Below are 19,177 nucleotides of genomic sequence, written 5' to 3'. Positions count from 1 at the left end.
GAACCAAGATTTAGGTCAACACATGATCCAAGAACATAATTGTATGCACCACAAAGCTTTAGAAGCCATATATCTCCATTTCAAGAATGGAATTCACCAACAGGTTCAAGAATAATCAAGAAAACGCTACCCAAGAGAAACAAATCATAACTTAGGCAACAATTATCCAAATGAGTTGGGAACCTAAGAACATGATCCAAGATAAGCTATCATTATAATTGATCCTCGTAGATATTAACTCAAACAAATGAACGATCACAAAATCAATCAAACCGTTTGTTCAAATTGGCTAACTGGAAACAAAGTATTTTTGGTTGATGCAAGATTGCTTCAAACCCAAGATTCTTTTGCATTGGACACCCAGAGTTTATAAGAAATTGAGTTTCTCACTTTGCAATCTAAGAAGAATAAAACCAATCAAACTTAGCTTAAAAAATTCATGAAAAAACCTCAAGTGGTTTGTCCTTCCACTTCACCAAATACTCCATATACTTCTTACCTATGGTACTACTTCCAACTGTGCTATCCAATATTCTCTCCTTTACTTCCATCTTCTTCTTATGATGTTGTTGTTGCAGAACTAAACCATCCTCAAAACTCAAAACAATCTCATGATACTCAAACAAATCTACAACATTAAATATGGGTGATATATCCATATGCTCAAGTAATTCAATTTCAAAAGCATTTTTGGAATCAAACTTACCAAGATTCTACAAGGTCCAAACTTCCTCATCTTCAACTTGCTATAAGTTTCAATTCAAAATCTTCTTTTCTTCAAATGAACCATAACCTCACTTCCTACTAAAAAATCCTTTGATCTCCTAGATTTATAAACCTTTTCTTTGTACCTTTGATTACTATGCTCTAAATGATGTTTAACCTCCTCATGCAATGACTTTAGAAGACCTGCATATCTTTCTACTTCGACACTCCTTCTCTACTCATGAGTAAGGTCCCTTAATTTTGCAATTCCATTAGGACTCATACCTATAACAATCTCAAATGTTATCTTACTAGTACTCCTATTTACCCTATTGCTATATGCAAACTCTTCTTGTGCCAAAACTAAATCCCAATTACTACATTTATCTCCAACCAAACCTCCTAGTAAATTACCCAAACTCTTGTTCACAACCCAAGTTTGTCTATCAGCCTATAGATGAAAACTAGAACAAAACTTTTAATTAGTATTCAACTTCCTCCAAAGTGTCCTCTAGAAATACCCCACAAACTTACTATCAATGTTTGAAACTCTTTAGTAATCCACGCAATCTCACAATCTCCCTAAAGAACAAGTCTGCTACTTGCACTACATCAGAAGTCTTTGTGCACGGAATAAAATGTGATAACTTAGAAAATTTGTCTACCACCACAAATAAAGAATCATTACCTCTATGATTTAGGCAATCCCAAAACAAAATCCATGCTAATATCCTCCCAAGGCTTACTAGGTACAAACATTGTTGTGTACAAACCCACATTCTAGCTACCACCTTTAGCAACTTGACAAATTCTGCAACCTTGCACAAATCTTTGAACATCCTTATAAAGTTTTAGCCAATGATATCTTTCACTAACCAAACTCTCTATCTTATCAATAACATAAAGTCTTGCAAGTCCACTATGTTTATCCTTAATTAGATTATCCCTCATTGATCCTCTAGGTATGCATAATAGAACTTCCTTGAACAATTTATCATCTTGAATGAAATAATCTAACCACTAACTTCAGTCAATTGCGACAGGTTCCTTACAAGCTTTCCATGGTTCTAAAAAATCAAGATCAGTTTCAAACAAAGTCTTCAATTCATCAAAACCAAGCACTTCTACTTTCATCTCTACAACGAATTTCTTCTCCTACTCAATGCATCAGCTACTTTGTTTAACTGTCCACTCCTATGCTTTAAAACAAAAGTACAAATCTACAAGAATTTAACCCATCTCATGTGTCTCTAATTCAACTTACTCTGACTACTCAAATATTGGAAGAAATTATGATCAATATACAACACAAATTCCTTTGGTAACAAGTAACGTCTCCATTTATTTAAATCAATTTTGGTAAAATACCTTGCTCCACTCAAACAGTCCATTATGTCATCCATTTTCGGTGAAGGAAATCTATACTTCATCGTGATTTTTTTTATAACTTTGGAATCACTACACATTCTCCATTCTTCTTAGGTGCCAATATAGTTGCTCCATACGGGGACTTAATCTTTCTCTTATTGGTCCTTTTTGCAATAGTTCTTGCACTTGCTTTTCTTCATTTTCTGCAAGTGTCATTATACATGGTGCCTTGTATGGTAAAATTGCTCCCAAAATTGTAATGTCCCCTTATTTTCATCTTTAGTAATTTGGGACAATTACTTTGAATTTGTCTCTTTTTATGACAATTTACAATCTCATAGACTTATATAATTGATAATGAATATATATTGATAAGGTTTCTATATATGATAGTTGTTCTTACCAATATGACTACCTCAATATTAATCTATCATACGTAAGGCTGCCATTTCAATATTATGGAGTTGTCGTGTTGTTCAATTATGAATTATCCAATAAATCTCCTTCATGCTCATTAGATATAATCTTATGAGATGATAGAGAATGAGAATGTACACTATAATGATTCACTAGGTTAAATTGATTGCTTCTCTACTTTCTTGTGGAATGACAATATATTATTGGTTGGATGACCCATATTCATGGCGTGTGATATATCTTTATCATTTTTAAAACAATGGAATATGTCTAGTTCTGAACAGACCCTCAGAACTATATGAATCCTTTTTATGATATGGGTGGTGATAATGGTGTTTCCAATGACCCTTCTTTGCTCTGTTATACTCCACTTATTTTTGGCACCCACAATCACATGCTATTCTTTGTTCTGCCTTATTCCTTATATGTTCCTCCATCGTGGTCCTAGTTTAGTGTCTTATGGCTCTGTTATTCCTTTTGTCAGATTTGGTTTTGTTCGCAGATGATTAGTTCTTATCAGATTCTATTCTATATGATACTGTGTTCAGCTCCTTGCCTCTGACGTAGTTTAATGGTTCTTCATTGATTATAGTCAGAAGTCTGAATTCTCCTCCATCAATATTATATGTTTATTTCCTGATAATTACCTCTGAATATATGTGTCTGAATGCCGGAATCATTCCTTATCGCTGAATGTGTAATGTCCCTTACATGACTCTCCCTTAATTTATGATTCGAGAATCCCTTTTTTTCTGATATTTCTCCGCGTGGTTGTTGAGGATTCAATGAGCCAATTTTCCAGAATATCCGTTCTTCCTTCCTTGCGATTTAAATCCTTGTACACTCTTCTCTGAACTTGCAGACCGTAATATCAGAATGTCCTCCCCTGCTCCAGTCTGTAGAACATGCCTTCAGTAGACTGGTTTTTCTTCGTGGATGCTCCATGATAGATATCAAAGTCTGTCTTGTTTGCTGAATCCATTGACTGAGATATACTCTCCAATCCTTCCCATAAAGTCTCTGTCTGAACCCGTAACTGGTGTACACTGGATCCACTGTTACGGTGATTTCTTAGATGCTCCCTGCTTCAACGCTTCCCCCCTTATTGGTAAGGCTATCTAATAGAGCTCCATTCACAGCTCCCGTTATGATCGCCAATTGAATCCCGAGTGTGTCTACTACCTTCCCGTCCTTCTTCCTTTAATCCTGTCCTCCCTCTTTCCTCTTTTTTCCTCCTTATCATTTATATACCTATTTTCCCTGAATAGACGTGACTCTTCTTTATCTATCATTTAATATTTGGATTATTAATTTCCATATTCAGGGATAATCATATATTTGCTAATGTTAATATAATATATTACATTATAATAATATTATATATATTATTATATTATTAATGACTTATGAAATATAATATATTATTATATTATTATATCATTAATGACTTATGAAATAATATTATTTATGTTCATTATTTAATATTATTTCTTATCTTGTCATTGTTTTATTATTCTTTATTGTCATTGATATTATCTCATCAACTTATTTATTAAATGCTATTGTAGAAAAGTAGGGGAGATGACAAAAATTAGATCCATACAATGATTGATACTTCTAATAGGGGGTAATCTATCAAGTACATTATCTGAAATGATATCTTCGAATGCTATTAGTAATTCCTTTACTTCCAGCGGTTTCTCATCCACTGTTCTTAAATTAATTTTCTAAGGAATCAAAGCAAAACACATACTCTCTTTCTTCAAGCCATCTAAAACTGTTTTTCTTTTCACTAAACAAACTCTTACTATGGTGAAATTCTCATTCTCAAAATCTTCTACCAAAGGTAATGATACTTGCTTTGCCCCATGTATGTCCCCATTTTTAGCAGGTTCTTGCAGTTGTCTTAGTCAATTCATCATCACAACCCTTGTGATTTAACAATAAGATTTGAGGGTCTCAGTTGTGGGGTTATAGGCTTTTCAGCAGCCTAGATGAGTTTTGGCTTCGTTTTGAGGTACTTACTATTCATAGTAAGTCATCTGTTGGTTCCAATGAGCTAAGTTGAGTTAGAGGCGTTGAGTGACACTCTCAATTTTTATTTCAAGCTTCTAGTTTGGGCTTCAAGAATCTTGGACAGATGGAAGTCACCTCGTCAAGCTCATTCATTGTCTTTCTTCATCAAGATCACACTGGTCTTGTCAAATTTTGATTCTCATACTTCTTCAATTGTTTTCGCAAGATGGGTGAATTATTATTATTATTCATCTAAATATGTTGAGATTGTTATTTTTGTTGATGTATGTTGGTCACCTTAGTATCATAGCTCGTTGGAACCGGGTTGAAAAGTTTTAAATCGTGGAGACAAGAAACACGGCCTTGTATGTCTAAATATTATGTTATGGTGGAAAAGGTCAGTTTTGGGAGCCAAAAGTAATTAATAAATATTAAATTATATTATAATGGCACTTTATTATAAAATAATGTTGTGTTGAGGAAGTTTTTTAAATGGAGTTCATTTAAGAAACTTGTGCCATTTGGAGATTATAAATATCAGCCCATTTGATGAGAAAAGCATCCAATTTTTTAATTATCTTATTTGTTTCTGTTGCCTTGGTGACACTTTTGAGGTTTTGATTTTGTGCCCTTGCTTACACATAAGGGTTTGGGATATACAACTAAAGTATAGCAGATTCAATTCTGAGAAATATTCTAAGATTGCTTGGCAAATTGTGTTGAGGTATACAATTTTTCATTTCTCCTATTGTATTAATTGTTGCTAAGAAGTGTAATTTTTCTTGCTACTGGAGGTTGTTCTAAAATTTGTGAAGGGATTCACTCAAACTAGTATATCAAATTGTGAGCTGATTAATTTGGAGTTGGTTGAGCGCCCATTCATATCTACTACTAGGTGTTATTTTCTATTTGCGCTTTGGGAGCAACATTTTCCATATCTATAGCTGCATTTGTTTGTTGAAGAATTCTTTTGTTGGTGATAGTCTTCATTTAAGAGGGTTTCAAGGCATGCTTTACCTATAAGTTGATGGGTTGCAACTTCTAATTTTTCTGCCTATGTTGTTTTCAATAATAGGGGATATTTTATCAACTGGGTTGTTGGTATTTTGTGAAAATACTCAGTATCAAAGTTGATATTAAAATCTAGAATTTTCAGCTGTATATTCCCTATGCAACATCCACATATCTGAGTTGAAATTATTATTGCAAATCTTTTATTTTGTTACTATATTGTTGTATCGAAAATTGGAAAACCTCATAAAACAAAAAAAGAAATCAATTCTTCAGCATGGATTGTTTGAGAGACAACAGGGCTTATTATAGTGGTATCAAAGCGGTTTTTTGCCATCTTGTGGGGTAGGAAAGTTGGTTTTATTCCAGATCTGTTATTATTTTGGGAGTGACCAGCACTCTAGCTTTAAGCAGGTATGGACAGATCTAGGAGGCCTAATAATTCAGGGAGTTGGCGGAGTAGTGAGGAAGATAGTGGCAAAATAAATACCTTGAGAGAGTATATGAGGAATTGCAAGGTGTTCTTAAAGAGAAATCTATATACAATGCCATGAGAGAAGATGAACAACAGTTTGGGTTCATATTACAATTGGATATCGCATTTGAACAACTTGGGAAAATATTTGAAGGAGACTTCATCAAGGAATCCTTGATTTTTGAGGATGCACTTAGAAATATACACAAAGATGTGTGGTTCTTACTATGCAAGAACAAGCCAGCTAAAGTAGTATTCCAAGGAATTGATCTCAAGAGTAATCCTACCTTGAACACCCATGAGTTCAATGCTGACGCTAGAGGGGTAATGCATTACCAACTATGACCTCTAGGAGTTGTGGATGATCAACAAGGATTTCAACACGAATTACCACTCGAGATATGCCAGGTTATTTCTTTCCTCGCTTATAATGTTAAAATTTTTTAAAGTTATTATTTAGATTCTGGAGGTTTAGAAAAGAAAGATTGCATTTGGATTGACCATGAACCACATGAATTGCCTCAACTGTTGATCTTCCATGGTAGTTTTCTTGAGTTTGAAAATAGGTTAGTAGATATTTTTCAGAGTACACGAATAAATTTGCAAAATTGAGAACCATTACCCAAGCCTTGCTACACTTGAACATCTTGAGCAACCATGTCAGATCAAGTGTATATATTAGTCTGGTTGGTGTCATCCCTTTGGGATTCTTGTATATAATTAGAGTAGGTTTCTCTTGCACCACTTGGGTTAAGAGGGTTAGAGTAGGTTTCCTTTTCGTTTGTTAGAGTAGTTGTTTTCTCATCGAGATGGAATGGTGATTTGCCCCAAGTCATTTGACTTGGTATTTCCTTCAAAGGCTTTGGTAGTTGCTTGGCTTAGTTTTCTTTAGAAAGTCATTTTGTAGGTCTGCCTCGAGTCATTTGACTTGAATAGTTGGGTAGTTGTTTTCTTTAGTTGTCTAGCCGTCTGTAGTTTAGTGGCTTGCTTGGTCAATTTAGTTGGCCAGAAGGATCCAAATTTGTAAGAAAGGTAGTGTCAGACAACACATTTCGATATTCCTCCCAATGGATTTATTTGGTATATTTATTGGATATTTCTTTATGAGGTTTTCCTGAATTGGAGATAGAATTCCTAATAACCTTATCTTGCGAAAAGGATTTGTGCTAAATTTGGATTGGATTCATTCGTTGGGTTTGAGTATCTAAATCTTTCAATTATAACATTTTTACTCACACTTAATTGCTTTTGAGTTCTACAAAAGTTTTCAAAGTGAAGTTGCAATTAGTAAAAATCATACACTTGCTTCAGTGCCACTATGGTTTTCCAAACCCTCTACAAGCTTCATTGCTTGTAAGCCAAAAGTAAATAAAAGATTGACAAAAATGAGAAGTCCAATATCAAAAGAAAAGAGAAAATAGAGAAATTTGGCTTTGGTTGTGCAAATATCTCTATCGGTGCTAAAGAAATAATCGCTAAAGGTAGGGTAATGTTCATTCTCATTGGGGCTACGGACACCTAACTGATAGTGAGGCTCTATCCAGGATGGTTTTGGAGTAAGGATATGAAAATAGATAAGTCCAATGGATCTGAGAGGCTTTCAAGGTTCTTGTCAAGCAGGTAATGAATACACTTGCACGCACATGTGCAGTCGAGGATGAAGGCGCTTAGCCCAATTTCATGGTTTCTTCCATTTTGAGTGCATTTCCTAGTCATTTGATAGGTGGAAGGAGATTCGATCAAAGGTTCTAGGTTCTGCACGAGCCGTATCCTTGAAATGTTCTAGAACATTTATTTGGGTGGGTGTTAGATGATGTATGGTTTTCATACCATCACCCCATTGCAAATGGAAACCCCCTCTTTTTTTTTGCTTTAGCCTATAGGAATCTCTATCTTAGATGGTTTTAGTGGGCAACATTTTCAAGTCTCCAAGTTCGAGTGAGTTTGAGCAATTTTGGCTAATTGGGAAGCAAGTTTTGGTCTTCGGTTTGTCCAAGCATTTTGATGCCACTTGGGGGAATTTTCGTGGTCTAAGTCCAAATGGACAGTGAATTCTTTTTATTTAGGGGAGATGGATTTCTATGTTGGAAAAGGGGATGAAGTTTGTGAGAGAACCAAGTTTTGGTGGAAATTTTGAATTTTCATAAATCTCCCCCTTGGTGGACATTTCGGAAGATCGCCAAATGACTATCGCCCCATTGCAAATGGAGACCCCCTATTTTTTTTGCTTTAGCAAGTAGGAATCTCTATCTTAGATGGTTTTAGTTGTCAACATTTTCAAAAAACAGGGGGTCTCCATTTACAATGGGGCAACGGTGTGAAAACCCCAAAACAAATGTGTGGTTTTCACACCATTGCCCCATTGCAAATGGAGACCCCTCTTTTTTTTGGTTTCGCCATTAGGAGTCTCTGTCTTAGATGGTTTTAGTTGGCAACATTTTCAGGTCTCCAAGTTCGGCTGAGTTTGTGCAAATTTGGCTCGTTGGAAGCAAGTTTTGGTTTTGGATTTGTGCAAGCATTTTGATGCCACTTAGGGGAATTTTCATAGTCTAAGTCCAAGTGGAGAGTGGATTTTTTTTGTTCGAGAGAGATGGGTTTCTACATTGGTAAAGGGGACGAAGTTTGTGAGAGAACCAAGTTTTGGTGGAAATTTCGGATCTTTCGAAATCTCCCCCTTGGTGGAAATTTCGGAAGATCACCAACTCCATTCGCAATGAGGCAATGGTATACAATTTGTGCTGAGGTATACAATTTGTCATTTCTCCTACTGTATTAACTATTGCTAAGGAGAAGTTTAATTCTACTTGTTGCTGAAGGTTGTTCTGGATTAGTAAAGGGATTCATTGGAATTGTTATATCAAATTGTGATTTGGTTAATTTGGAGTTTGTTGAGCGCCCATTTAAAGCTGCTACTGCGCATTATTTTCTATCTATGCTTTGGGAGCAACATTTTATATATCTATAGCTGCGTTTGTTTGTTGAAGAATTCTTTTGTTTCTAATAGTCTTCATTTCAGAGGGTTTCATGGCATGTTTTACCTGTAAGTTCATTGATTGTAACAATTTTTCTGGGTATTGCTGATTTAGATAATAGGGGATATTATATCAATTGGGTGGTTGGTATTTTGTGAAAATACTTAGTATCAAAGTTGATATTAAAATCTGAAATTTTCAGTTGTAGATTCCCTATTTAATATCAAAATATTTGAGTTGAAATTTTTATCGCAATATCTTCTATTTTGCTGCTATATTCTTGCATCAAAAATTGCAAAACCTCAAAAAACAAAAAAAGAAATCGATTCTTCAGCATTTATTGTTTGAGAGCCAGTACGGCTTATTACATCCCATTAGCCACAATAGTAGAACTATTCAATCTATATTGTGCATTCCTTGTCTACCATACTGCTATGATCTACCCAACAAGATATCACAACAATCCATTGGCATAATATCACAAAGAACATCATGATACGACCCAATCTTCAATTTCACAAGACATTGTTCACTTAAGAGACTCTTATGATCCTCTGTGATCCATGTTGTCTAATATGGCTTCAAGTGTCTTGTTCTTGGTAACTGCAACTTGGTAACCAGCTCCTCTGATGCTAAATTATCTTAACTTCAACTATCAATAGTTATCTGGCAACACTTTCTTGCAACTTTACATTTGGTTTTCAGAAAACTTTTTCCCGTCACCAGTTCTTGATTAGGTTCCTCATTATATAGGGCTCTTCTAATCATTAGGGTGTGTCCATCTTCCAATTTATTCATTGTTTTAGGCAATTCTTCTTGCACAAATGCATTTATGCTATTGCTAATAATCCTTTTACTTGAAGAAGGAATAAGTAGAAGAATTAAAGAATTTTACTATTTATCAGCTCATAACAGATTTGTTTATATAACTCCCAGCTATATGATTGAAGCATGGTATCAAGCATGACAAATCCAATCAAACATAGTAAAGCCATTCTTAATAGCCATCGGACTTTTATGCATGGTAACAAGTACATTTAATGAAACATTTTCCTTTAACTTCTTTCTCATCAACCAATAAAAAGAATTCTCACTAGATTCTATCAACATGTCAATGCCTGCCAGGATTTTAATAACTGCTCTCTTAAAATGCTTTATTACATGGCCAGATGAATTGTTACTTGAAAAAATTAACTATAGCGAACTTCAAACAATATTGATCAAAATGAGTCAATGAAGAATACAAATTAATATATTTTCTGAAATTTACAAAAAGTTCATTTAGGTGCAAACATACTAGGAAAAAAGATATCGTATCATATGTATGCCATGCACGTAACTTACATTGCTGCTAGAAGGCTGAAAATTAGACCATACAGAATGGATAATGTGGTTATCACTCTTTGGTCCACCTTTAGTCCACAAAAACTGTATGGCCACACCCAAGCATTATTCCCAAATTATTAGTGTTCTACAAAGAGAGTATGTTTTTAAACTTTGATTAAACTTAAACATAAATCAAGTCACAAGCATAGTTAAAACGAAAGAAACAAAAAACAGAATCCTAAAGAGAGAAAAACTTACAATTACAAAACTATTAGTGATAGCATAATTACCCACAAAGTCTATTAGTTATACAGATATTTACAGCCATGTATTTGTATATGCATCTGACTGCATACGTATGTATCTCTCCAATTAAATGAAGCTGTGTGCATGTATGTTAACAAACACATTTTTGTGCATGAATGTAAATGTTTGTATGTGTGAATATAAAAACATAAATGCCTATAGATGCATGAATTTCAAACATATGTGAATCTGTCTAATATATGTGTGTATTCACATGTCAATGTTTGTATGCAAAAAGTACATATTTGGGTGTCTGTAGGGACATCATAGGCAATATGTATAGATGTACATATATGCATGTCCATCCTAGAAAGATTTCATGAACCAAGAGAAAATAAAAGTGACAGCACTGAAATTTACCTTGGATAATAATATCAACTTCTCTGCATTAGCAGAATTTTCATTTCTGGAGTTCCAGACCAAAGCTATCTGTACCTTACCTGCAAAATCTAAGTGAGTGTTCTTGCAATTCTAAAGCAATTCAGACTAATATTGCAGAAATAATTGTGATTCAGAAAATTGGATGCAACATTTGAGAGCTCCATATATTAATTCATATAACAAGTTTATTGTTACAAATTGCAACATATATAAAACCTCAATCAGCTTACCATTCCTGTAGCGGTCCACAAGTGGCAGGGATGTATTGTATGTGCTGACTGCCATCTAAGTCAACATAATTTATGCATTACAAAGAAAGAATACAAAGGATAAAAGCATTACTATCAATATGGGATGTAAATTTTCTTACCATAAACATTCAAAACACTAAAAGTGAACATAAACAAGAAAGAAAAATATATTTGACTCTTTAAAATAGTAAAATAGTAAAATATATTTTCAGGTTCAGATCAGTGGTTCACTCTGATGCTTTTGCCAGATTCATGTGGGTCCATATTGGGCGTCGGAATCACAAACAAGGGGATATCTTTCTTGCAGTATGCTATTTTCCACCGATCTCTTCTCCATATGCCATAAATGATGCTAAGGATGGGGATACTTTTGGTGACCTTCAGGAGAGCATCTCACAATTTGCTGCCTTGGGTGATACCATTATTCTTGGAGACTTCAATGCACGAACCAAGAATCTCCAGGCTCCTATACATGATCATGGCTCTGATTCGATCTGCACGTCTGAGATAGATCCAACCAATATGGGACTTCAGCATACCTCGGATGATGCCACTAGACTGCTCTCTTGTTATGGTCGTCACCTCCAGCTCTACGAGTCTTCTAGTTTGTCGATCCTAAACGGTTTATCCTTCTTCTCAGACTCTAATCTCTTTACCTGTTGGCCATGCTGTGGTGGTGCGAGTGTTATGGACTATGTCGTCACCTCTTCTTCCTTCATTCCCTCCATTCACAGTTTCACCATTTCTTGCCTCCCCTTTATTGACCATGCTCTTCTTAGCATTGCTATCTACTTTACATCCCATCTATCGCCTTCTTTTCAGCCCTCCCCCATCCCGCCTAACACTGCATGTACCCCTACTCGCTTCTGCTATCCCGAGGGTGATGGTGAGCTCTTTTCCTACCATCCAAAGAGACTCTTGACACCAGCTAGTTTCAGCGATTCACATGTGGCCTCTACCATGTTTGATTTACTTGCTTCTACCATGTGGGTGTCCACTCTCCTTTCTATTCCTCACCGCTCCCCTCCCTCTCTTAAGTCCAAGCGTTGGAGTACTTGTCCTATAAATAAACGGTTTGATGTCAATTGTAAAGCTTTCCATCACTCTGTTCGCTTTCCTTATGAGACTTACTCCCCTGTCTTCGCCCAACTGCGTTTATCATATCTCTATTTTCTTTGCCACAAGAAGCGTTCTTTTGCTTCTTCTCAGTGCAGATCCCTTTTCTCCACGCTTATTCGAAATCCCCACTCTCCCCCCCCCCACCCCCCGCATTCCATCCTTGACTTCCACTCTTTGAGCTCCCACACCATTACACTTTATGACATTCCAAGTCAGCCACCCTTTTATTCCATTCCACCTCCTTACTGTCATCTGTTCACCCCGTCCAATATCTTTGAGGCCATTAGATCTATGAGATGCAGTAGAGTTGCGAACGAGGATGGTTTCCAGGCATAACTTTTCAAACTTGATGCTTCAATCCTTGGATCCTACCTTCCTACACTCTTTAATAGAGTGGTTTGTACTAGGTTTCTTGAGTCCTTGTCGCGACATGTGTTTTATCCTATTCATAAGTCTAAGCCTGCTTTGCACCCAAGTAACTACATGACTATCATGAACGAGCATACTTTTGCGAAACTTTATGCCATTGCTCTGAACACCATATTATCTAGAGAGCTTGACAAGAGAGAATGTAGGGCTAAAGGGCAGGCTGGTTTTCGTGCAAACTATCAGACTATGGATCACATCTTCATGTTGAGGGCTATTATTGAGGAGGCTAGGCACCGGTCTGAGAAAATCTACTGCTGCTTTGTGGATTTCTGCAAGGCTTTTGATTTTGTTCCTATGATGGCTTTATTTCAAAGACTTAGCAAGATTGGGATCTCAGCTATGTTATTGACTGCTATTATGAGACTGTACAAGAAGGTGACTTAGGACCCCGGAGGGCTTCTCTATTCCGATTCAGAGTACCATTGGGGTGAAGCAAGGTTGCCCTCTTTCTCCTACTCTATTCGGATTGTATATTGACGAGCTCAAGGATTTCCCTGTGAACTTCTTGCATCTTGGTGACGGGCGCTATTTGCATCAGGTTTTGATCTCCATTCTCCTTTTCGCAAATGATGTTGTTCTCTTGGCCTCTTCTCCTGATAGTTTACAAAGACTTCTTGATGGTTTGGCTTCATTTTGTAATCAACATCAGCTCGTGGTCAATCTAGCTAAGACTTGTGTTATGATGTCTAATTGCTTAAAGACCTTTCATCTTCATTTAATTTTTTAGGGGCAGGAGATTGAGATCACTTCTTCTTACATGTATCTTGGGGTAAAGTTTTTAGGACCCCGCTTCAGTTTGAGACTGGCTATTCAGTCCAAAATTAGTAAGGGCATGGTATCTCTAGCCATGCTCGAAAGACAGTGCTTTAAACATCATTTTTAGGACATTTCGTCCAAGCTGTCCCTCTTGGACTCCTTGGTTACACCAACCGTTCTCTGTGGCTCAGTAGTTTGGGGGCCTTCTCTTAGCCAAGTTTGGAGCTCATCCTTTCAAACTTGTGGCCATATTTTTCTTGATCTGGTTTCTCCATCGGCTTCGAGGCTTTATGGATTCCGATTTCGATCGACACAGATACTCTCATCTGGCAAATTGTTCTTCTGTTCAAATTATGAGATCCGACACTAACACTGAAAGATCCCTGATAGATGCCCTTGCTGATCTACTGTAGTTTTTAAATTAATAAACTATATTTTCCTGTGATTTCTTTGATGGTCTTTGAGAATAGACAGAAGTTGCAGAAGGTTTTTCTTTTGTTTTGTGTTTTTTGATAGTTTTCACAATAGTAATGAATAATGAACAATAAACATGAGAGAAGACTGAAAATAAATAAGAACATAGAGCCAAATCAGAATTGCTATAAATCGTACCAGGCAGATTTCTGATTTATAAAGCCAAATAATAAATCCAATGCAGTTCCAAGGAGCTTACATCCAACAATGATGCCAAACTGCTGCAAATGGCAGCCATAAGACTGCAAGGAATCACATCTCAGCTGAAAGAATCAATCTGTAACGCTGAAACCATAAATCTACAACCTAAATCCACAATAAAGAATGGTGTACTCTATCCCTGATAGCAACGCACACTGTCTGAAGAATCCAATGCCAATAACTGCTGAGGGCTACGTCCCAGCCAGTCCAGAACCTGGGGTTTGCATCCCAAATGAAGAATTGCTCTCTCAGAGCCAATTCACAAAAACAAGTTTTTCAATATGCAAAAGATAATCTTAGAATGAAGCTTCCATCTCCTTATAACCCCCTCTCAATTGCAAATCGAACCCTAAGTGTCTCCAAGTGGTCTTGTGTAGTGAAAATGTTATAATTTCTTATTTTAAAGTAGTCATGTTACTAGAAAATGACCTTTTTCCTCATAGATAGAATTCCATTCACTGAAATGTCTTGAGACCAAAGAGAAAGATTTAGAGAATTTTGAGACATTTCCGACGAGCTATCACACCATAGGATGCACATCCAGATGAGGCCAAAAAACCCCTTATTACTCCAAAATGGCTAAAACTTAACCTTATTTAATTTATTTAATCACCAACTTAGGAAATATTTAAATATATTAAAATATTTCCCAAATGGTCCCAAAAGGCCCAAAATGACCAATCAAACATGAATCTGACCTTGTCACCTGTCTATGACTAATGCCGGACAAGATGTGTCAACTGGTAGTCCATCCCTAAAATCTAGGGATGCTCCTAAAAAGTAGGAGACAGCCCCAATCAACCAAAATTGAGTCCCAATGACTCCCCTGCTATGTGCACCTCTGAGAGAACTATCACTGAACTGAGAGTTCCTCCTAAAAAATAGGAGATGCACTCTAAGTCTCCAAAACGTTCGCCGAGGTCTCCAAATGCCTCCTAGATAACTCCTAGTCAATCCCTACAAATTAGGAATCTCTCCTAAATTGTAGGAAACTGTTGTCTACTGCTCCAAACTACTTGGGAAGCTCATGCATGACTCTCAAAGTCCCTGGGTTGGTTCCCTCTATGCTCTGCTGGCCTATGGGAACCAGATAATAGACCAACCTTGCTAGAAATGTTGTCACTAAGGAAGGGCAGAAATTGGGGACATGACAATCCTCCCTTCCCAAAGATTGCTTGTCCTCAAGTAATGTAAATCCAACTCCACAAACATTAGGCAAGTCCATACCATAACCAAGAATGATCCCAGGGTCCCAAGCCATCCTGGAAGGTTTGTAGTTCCATCTTCTAGAAACATTGTCCTGCACTGCACCCAAACAAGTAGCCTCATGAAAACCTCCTGAAGGAAGAGCAATCAAATACTGTACCAACTCTGTCAACTCCTCAATGAATTGCTCTCCGAAAGAACCAAACTGGAACACTAAAGGGGGAAACTCTAGTAAGCCTACATTGGCTTCCACATCCTCAACTATTGAACTGCAAATCCAAGTGATTCTAGGATTCCAAATCTGCCTCAAAAGGGAACCACTATGCTAATGCTTCGTCACTCTGATATAAATATTAGTGAACCACAAGTTGTAAAGCAATTCATTAGGACCCTGAAGCACCAATGTATCAATGAGACCAGGGCCCAGATCCCAAACCAAAATACCAAATGTACTGAATGAGATGAAGAAGTATCTCAACCGCACTCCATGAAACATACATACAATGAAGCAGACCAGCAAGGTGTGAAAGTGAACTCCCATAAACTAGTATTCCAACCCACATGACCACCTAACAATGCTGCTATAATTCTGACCAGCAACTCGAATGATATCATAGACGTCATCATACCAATTCCAAACAACAAATGTCCCAAAGAAACACTCCTCAATGCCCTCATACTGAATCATGGATGTAGTCAATGCCAAGTCAATTAGTAAATGATTCCAGCTTGGACAGCCACTAGTCCATAAGGAATCGAAGACTATGGAATCACCAATCAACAAGGATACCACCGCCATATCAATGGATGTAGATGACAAACTCGAAGATGAAGTATGTATGCCATCATGAGAAAAACCAAAGTATGTGTCATTTGTACCCAACATTGTAGGATTATCAATTCCTGAATCCCATATCGATCTGAAATGTTGCTCCACCCAACCGCTGCGCTACTCTAATGTAAACATCTGTATACCAAAAGTGAAGCAACTCAATATGAATCCACTGAAGAAATGCCCAACACATGTTGATACCAAGATCCCAAATCTTTGCACTGACACATCCCTCTGACATGTTGATACTCATTATGTTGTTGTTGTGAAACTGTACCTCATCCAACCAACTAAGAACTTCACTCCAAATGAAGCCACAATTACTACCAACAACCAATGCTGTTAGGAATTCACAAATGAGCCAATCATCGGCAAGGAAAGTTTGTTGAATACTTTTCCAACTCTTCCAAATAGTTGCTGCAACTTTACCTATATTTCCACAAGTTAGTGTGCCTTCATTAAAGGTTGTTAAGTAAATGTTTTGTTTAACCATGTAACCAACGAAGTCCCTTATATTCTGATTTTGAAAGCCCAATATAATATTTAAAAAGTCCGAATCTTCAATCAAAAGGTACATCGCTGCCCTATCATATGGAAGAGGTGATAAACCCATTGATGATTGAGAGATGTTTCTAATTCTCAACAAAGACAGGCTCTTTGTGGATGGTCCACTAGGTATGCAACTTAATATGTCATCAACTCTTGGTAGGGAAGGATCAACTTCACACTTGAACAACCCAACTTGAATGTAACCAACCCAAGGTTCAAAGTTTGACTCATGAGATGAAAGAGAATTGCTGTTCAAAGTCAGAAAATCAGAAGTATGTTCATACCTTTCCACAATGTTTTTGCGGTCTTCTCTTGCCTCTCCTTCCAAGGTAGGTGACTCCTCTAAAGGTGCTGGTCCATGGGGCATGTTCAAATCAATATAACATGTCCCATTAACTGCCTTAGCTGCCCAAAATCTGATCCATACGTCTATCTCCATAACTGATTTGTTTTCCATTACTAACAAACTCCAAGGTGTAGTATGCCAAACAAACCAAACATTATCAAAATGCAATATCTTCTTAGTAAGCAGCCTCTTAGTCTCCGTAATCATCTCTTTAAGACAAGATGCTTCATATGATCTTAACAATTGTCCTTCCATTGTAAATGATGCATGACTAACCAAATCAGAATCAATAATGTTCCATTCCACACAAATGAAAATAACACTTGTGGCTGGTCCATCAAGTGTGAAACTAAAATCATCATTGTTTGGAGCCTTTAAGGGGCTCTTTAAAAGAGGAACATCATAAACTTCATGATGCAAGCTAGACCAAACTAAGTTTTCTAAATCATAACTCTTTTCCTCTTCACACATCTCAACATGCTCTTCCTGTGGCCTTACCTCAAGAAGCTCTCCCCTTGTATGCTCAACATCCTCACTTTCTTCCCTTGGAAGAAATAAGGATCTAATGTATGACTCTCTTTGTCTTCTTGCATTATCAAGTTGATTGCATCTTTCCTTGACCTCTTGTAAGTGTTGTCTTGCTTGGGCAGCAAACATCTTGGCCTTCTTAGCTCTATGTGACCATCCATTGCACGTCTCTTGAGCCTTTTTCACATCTTCCAAGGTGGGGTAAACACAATCAAAACCTTTGTGGTTCGAATCCACAATATAAATCTCATGTGCAACACACTTAACCTGAGTACCATCATAAGAAGACTCAACAACCTCATTACTTTCATGTGAAATGGATGATACCACATGACTAGAGCTACTATTGCCAAAATTAGAATAGGTATCAGACCTTGGAGACATGCTTTCAGCATCCCTAATGGACTGATCTATGATTGTAATCTCTTCCATTTTGTGATCAACTTGATGAATCAATGGTGTGCTATGTGTCTCCTCCTGATCTAGAGTTATTTCTTCTTTAGGAATCCCACATGATGACTGATTTTTGTTTTTCATAGGCTGCAACTCAAATGATAACACATCTTCAAGCCTTTCTTCTGCATACCTTGCAAGTGACTGATCCATTATGGTGTTTTTATCATGAACATGGATTGGTTGACACAAATCTTCTTTCTCACATGAAAACATATCATCAACTATGGCATGGTATTCCTTTTTTGCAAGCTTTAACCTTATGACAAATTTTTGGATGCATGTCAATGTAATCTTTGAAATGAAAGTTCTCCCTAACATATTGAGGAAGAGTATTATACTCCTCAAGTATGCTAATTACTTCCGTTTTCCTGTCTAGTGGCAATGGATCCTTTCTAGAAGAAGATGATGATCCGCTAGCATGTCCAAATTTCCTTGACATAGAATCATTGAACTGCTGCAATTGAAGCTTGAATTTTTGTTGTGATTGTTCTCATTCTTTCCACAGGGTTATATCTCTTAACAATTTTGCCATAATGAACTACCACTCCGACCAATTGAAACTAACATGCCAGAGCAAAAATCGACCCTGTACTACTAATATGAATTATCAAAACTTTTGATCCAGTACCCAGATGCCAAAATGAATTATCAAATTTTTTTAGCCAGTACGCAGAGGCTGAAATGAATTATCAAAACCTTTTATCCAATACCCAGATGTCAAAATGAATTACCAAACTTTTTAGCCAGTACCCAGATGCTGAAATGAATTATCAAAACTTTTTATCCAATACCCAGATGCCAAAATCTGTTGTGACAATTTCTCACAAACCCTACAGGCTGGCAGGATGTAGGCTCTGATACCACTAAAAGATCCCTGATAGATGCCCTTGCTGATCAACTGTAGTTTTTAAATTAATAAACTATATTTTCCTATGATTTTTTTGATGGTCTTTGAGAATAGACAGAAGTTGCAGAAGGTTTTGTTTTTGTTTTGTGTTTTTTGATAGTTTTCACAATAGTAATGAATAATGAACAATAAACATGAGAGAAGAC

At 36.7% G+C, this 19,177-nt stretch overlaps 1 protein-coding gene across 2 annotated transcripts in view; it reads right to left on the bottom strand.

The window, feature by feature from the left end:
- Positions 1-19,177, bottom strand: part of LOC149533365 (S-adenosyl-L-methionine-dependent methyltransferases superfamily protein) — a 225,458-nt gene that overhangs the window by 60,482 nt on the left and 145,799 nt on the right. For both annotated transcript variants that reach the window (XM_089804290.1, XM_089804289.1), the window contains exons 6-8: positions 11,208-11,262; positions 10,957-11,036; positions 10,309-10,392 (exon numbers count right to left, since the gene is read on the bottom strand). In XM_089804290.1, the coding sequence (XP_089660416.1) occupies positions 10,309-10,392; positions 10,957-11,036; positions 11,208-11,262 (219 nt within the window). The remainder of the gene's footprint in view (positions 1-10,308; positions 10,393-10,956; positions 11,037-11,207; positions 11,263-19,177) is intronic.

Source organism: Cupressus sempervirens, chromosome 10 (assembly GCF_028749045.1).
Source record: "Cupressus sempervirens isolate cs-2001-9-10 chromosome 10, ASM2874904v1, whole genome shotgun sequence".
In the NCBI taxonomy this organism is placed as follows: domain Eukaryota; kingdom Viridiplantae; phylum Streptophyta; class Pinopsida; order Cupressales; family Cupressaceae; genus Cupressus; species Cupressus sempervirens.
This window is presented reverse-complemented; position numbering and strand designations above follow the sequence as displayed.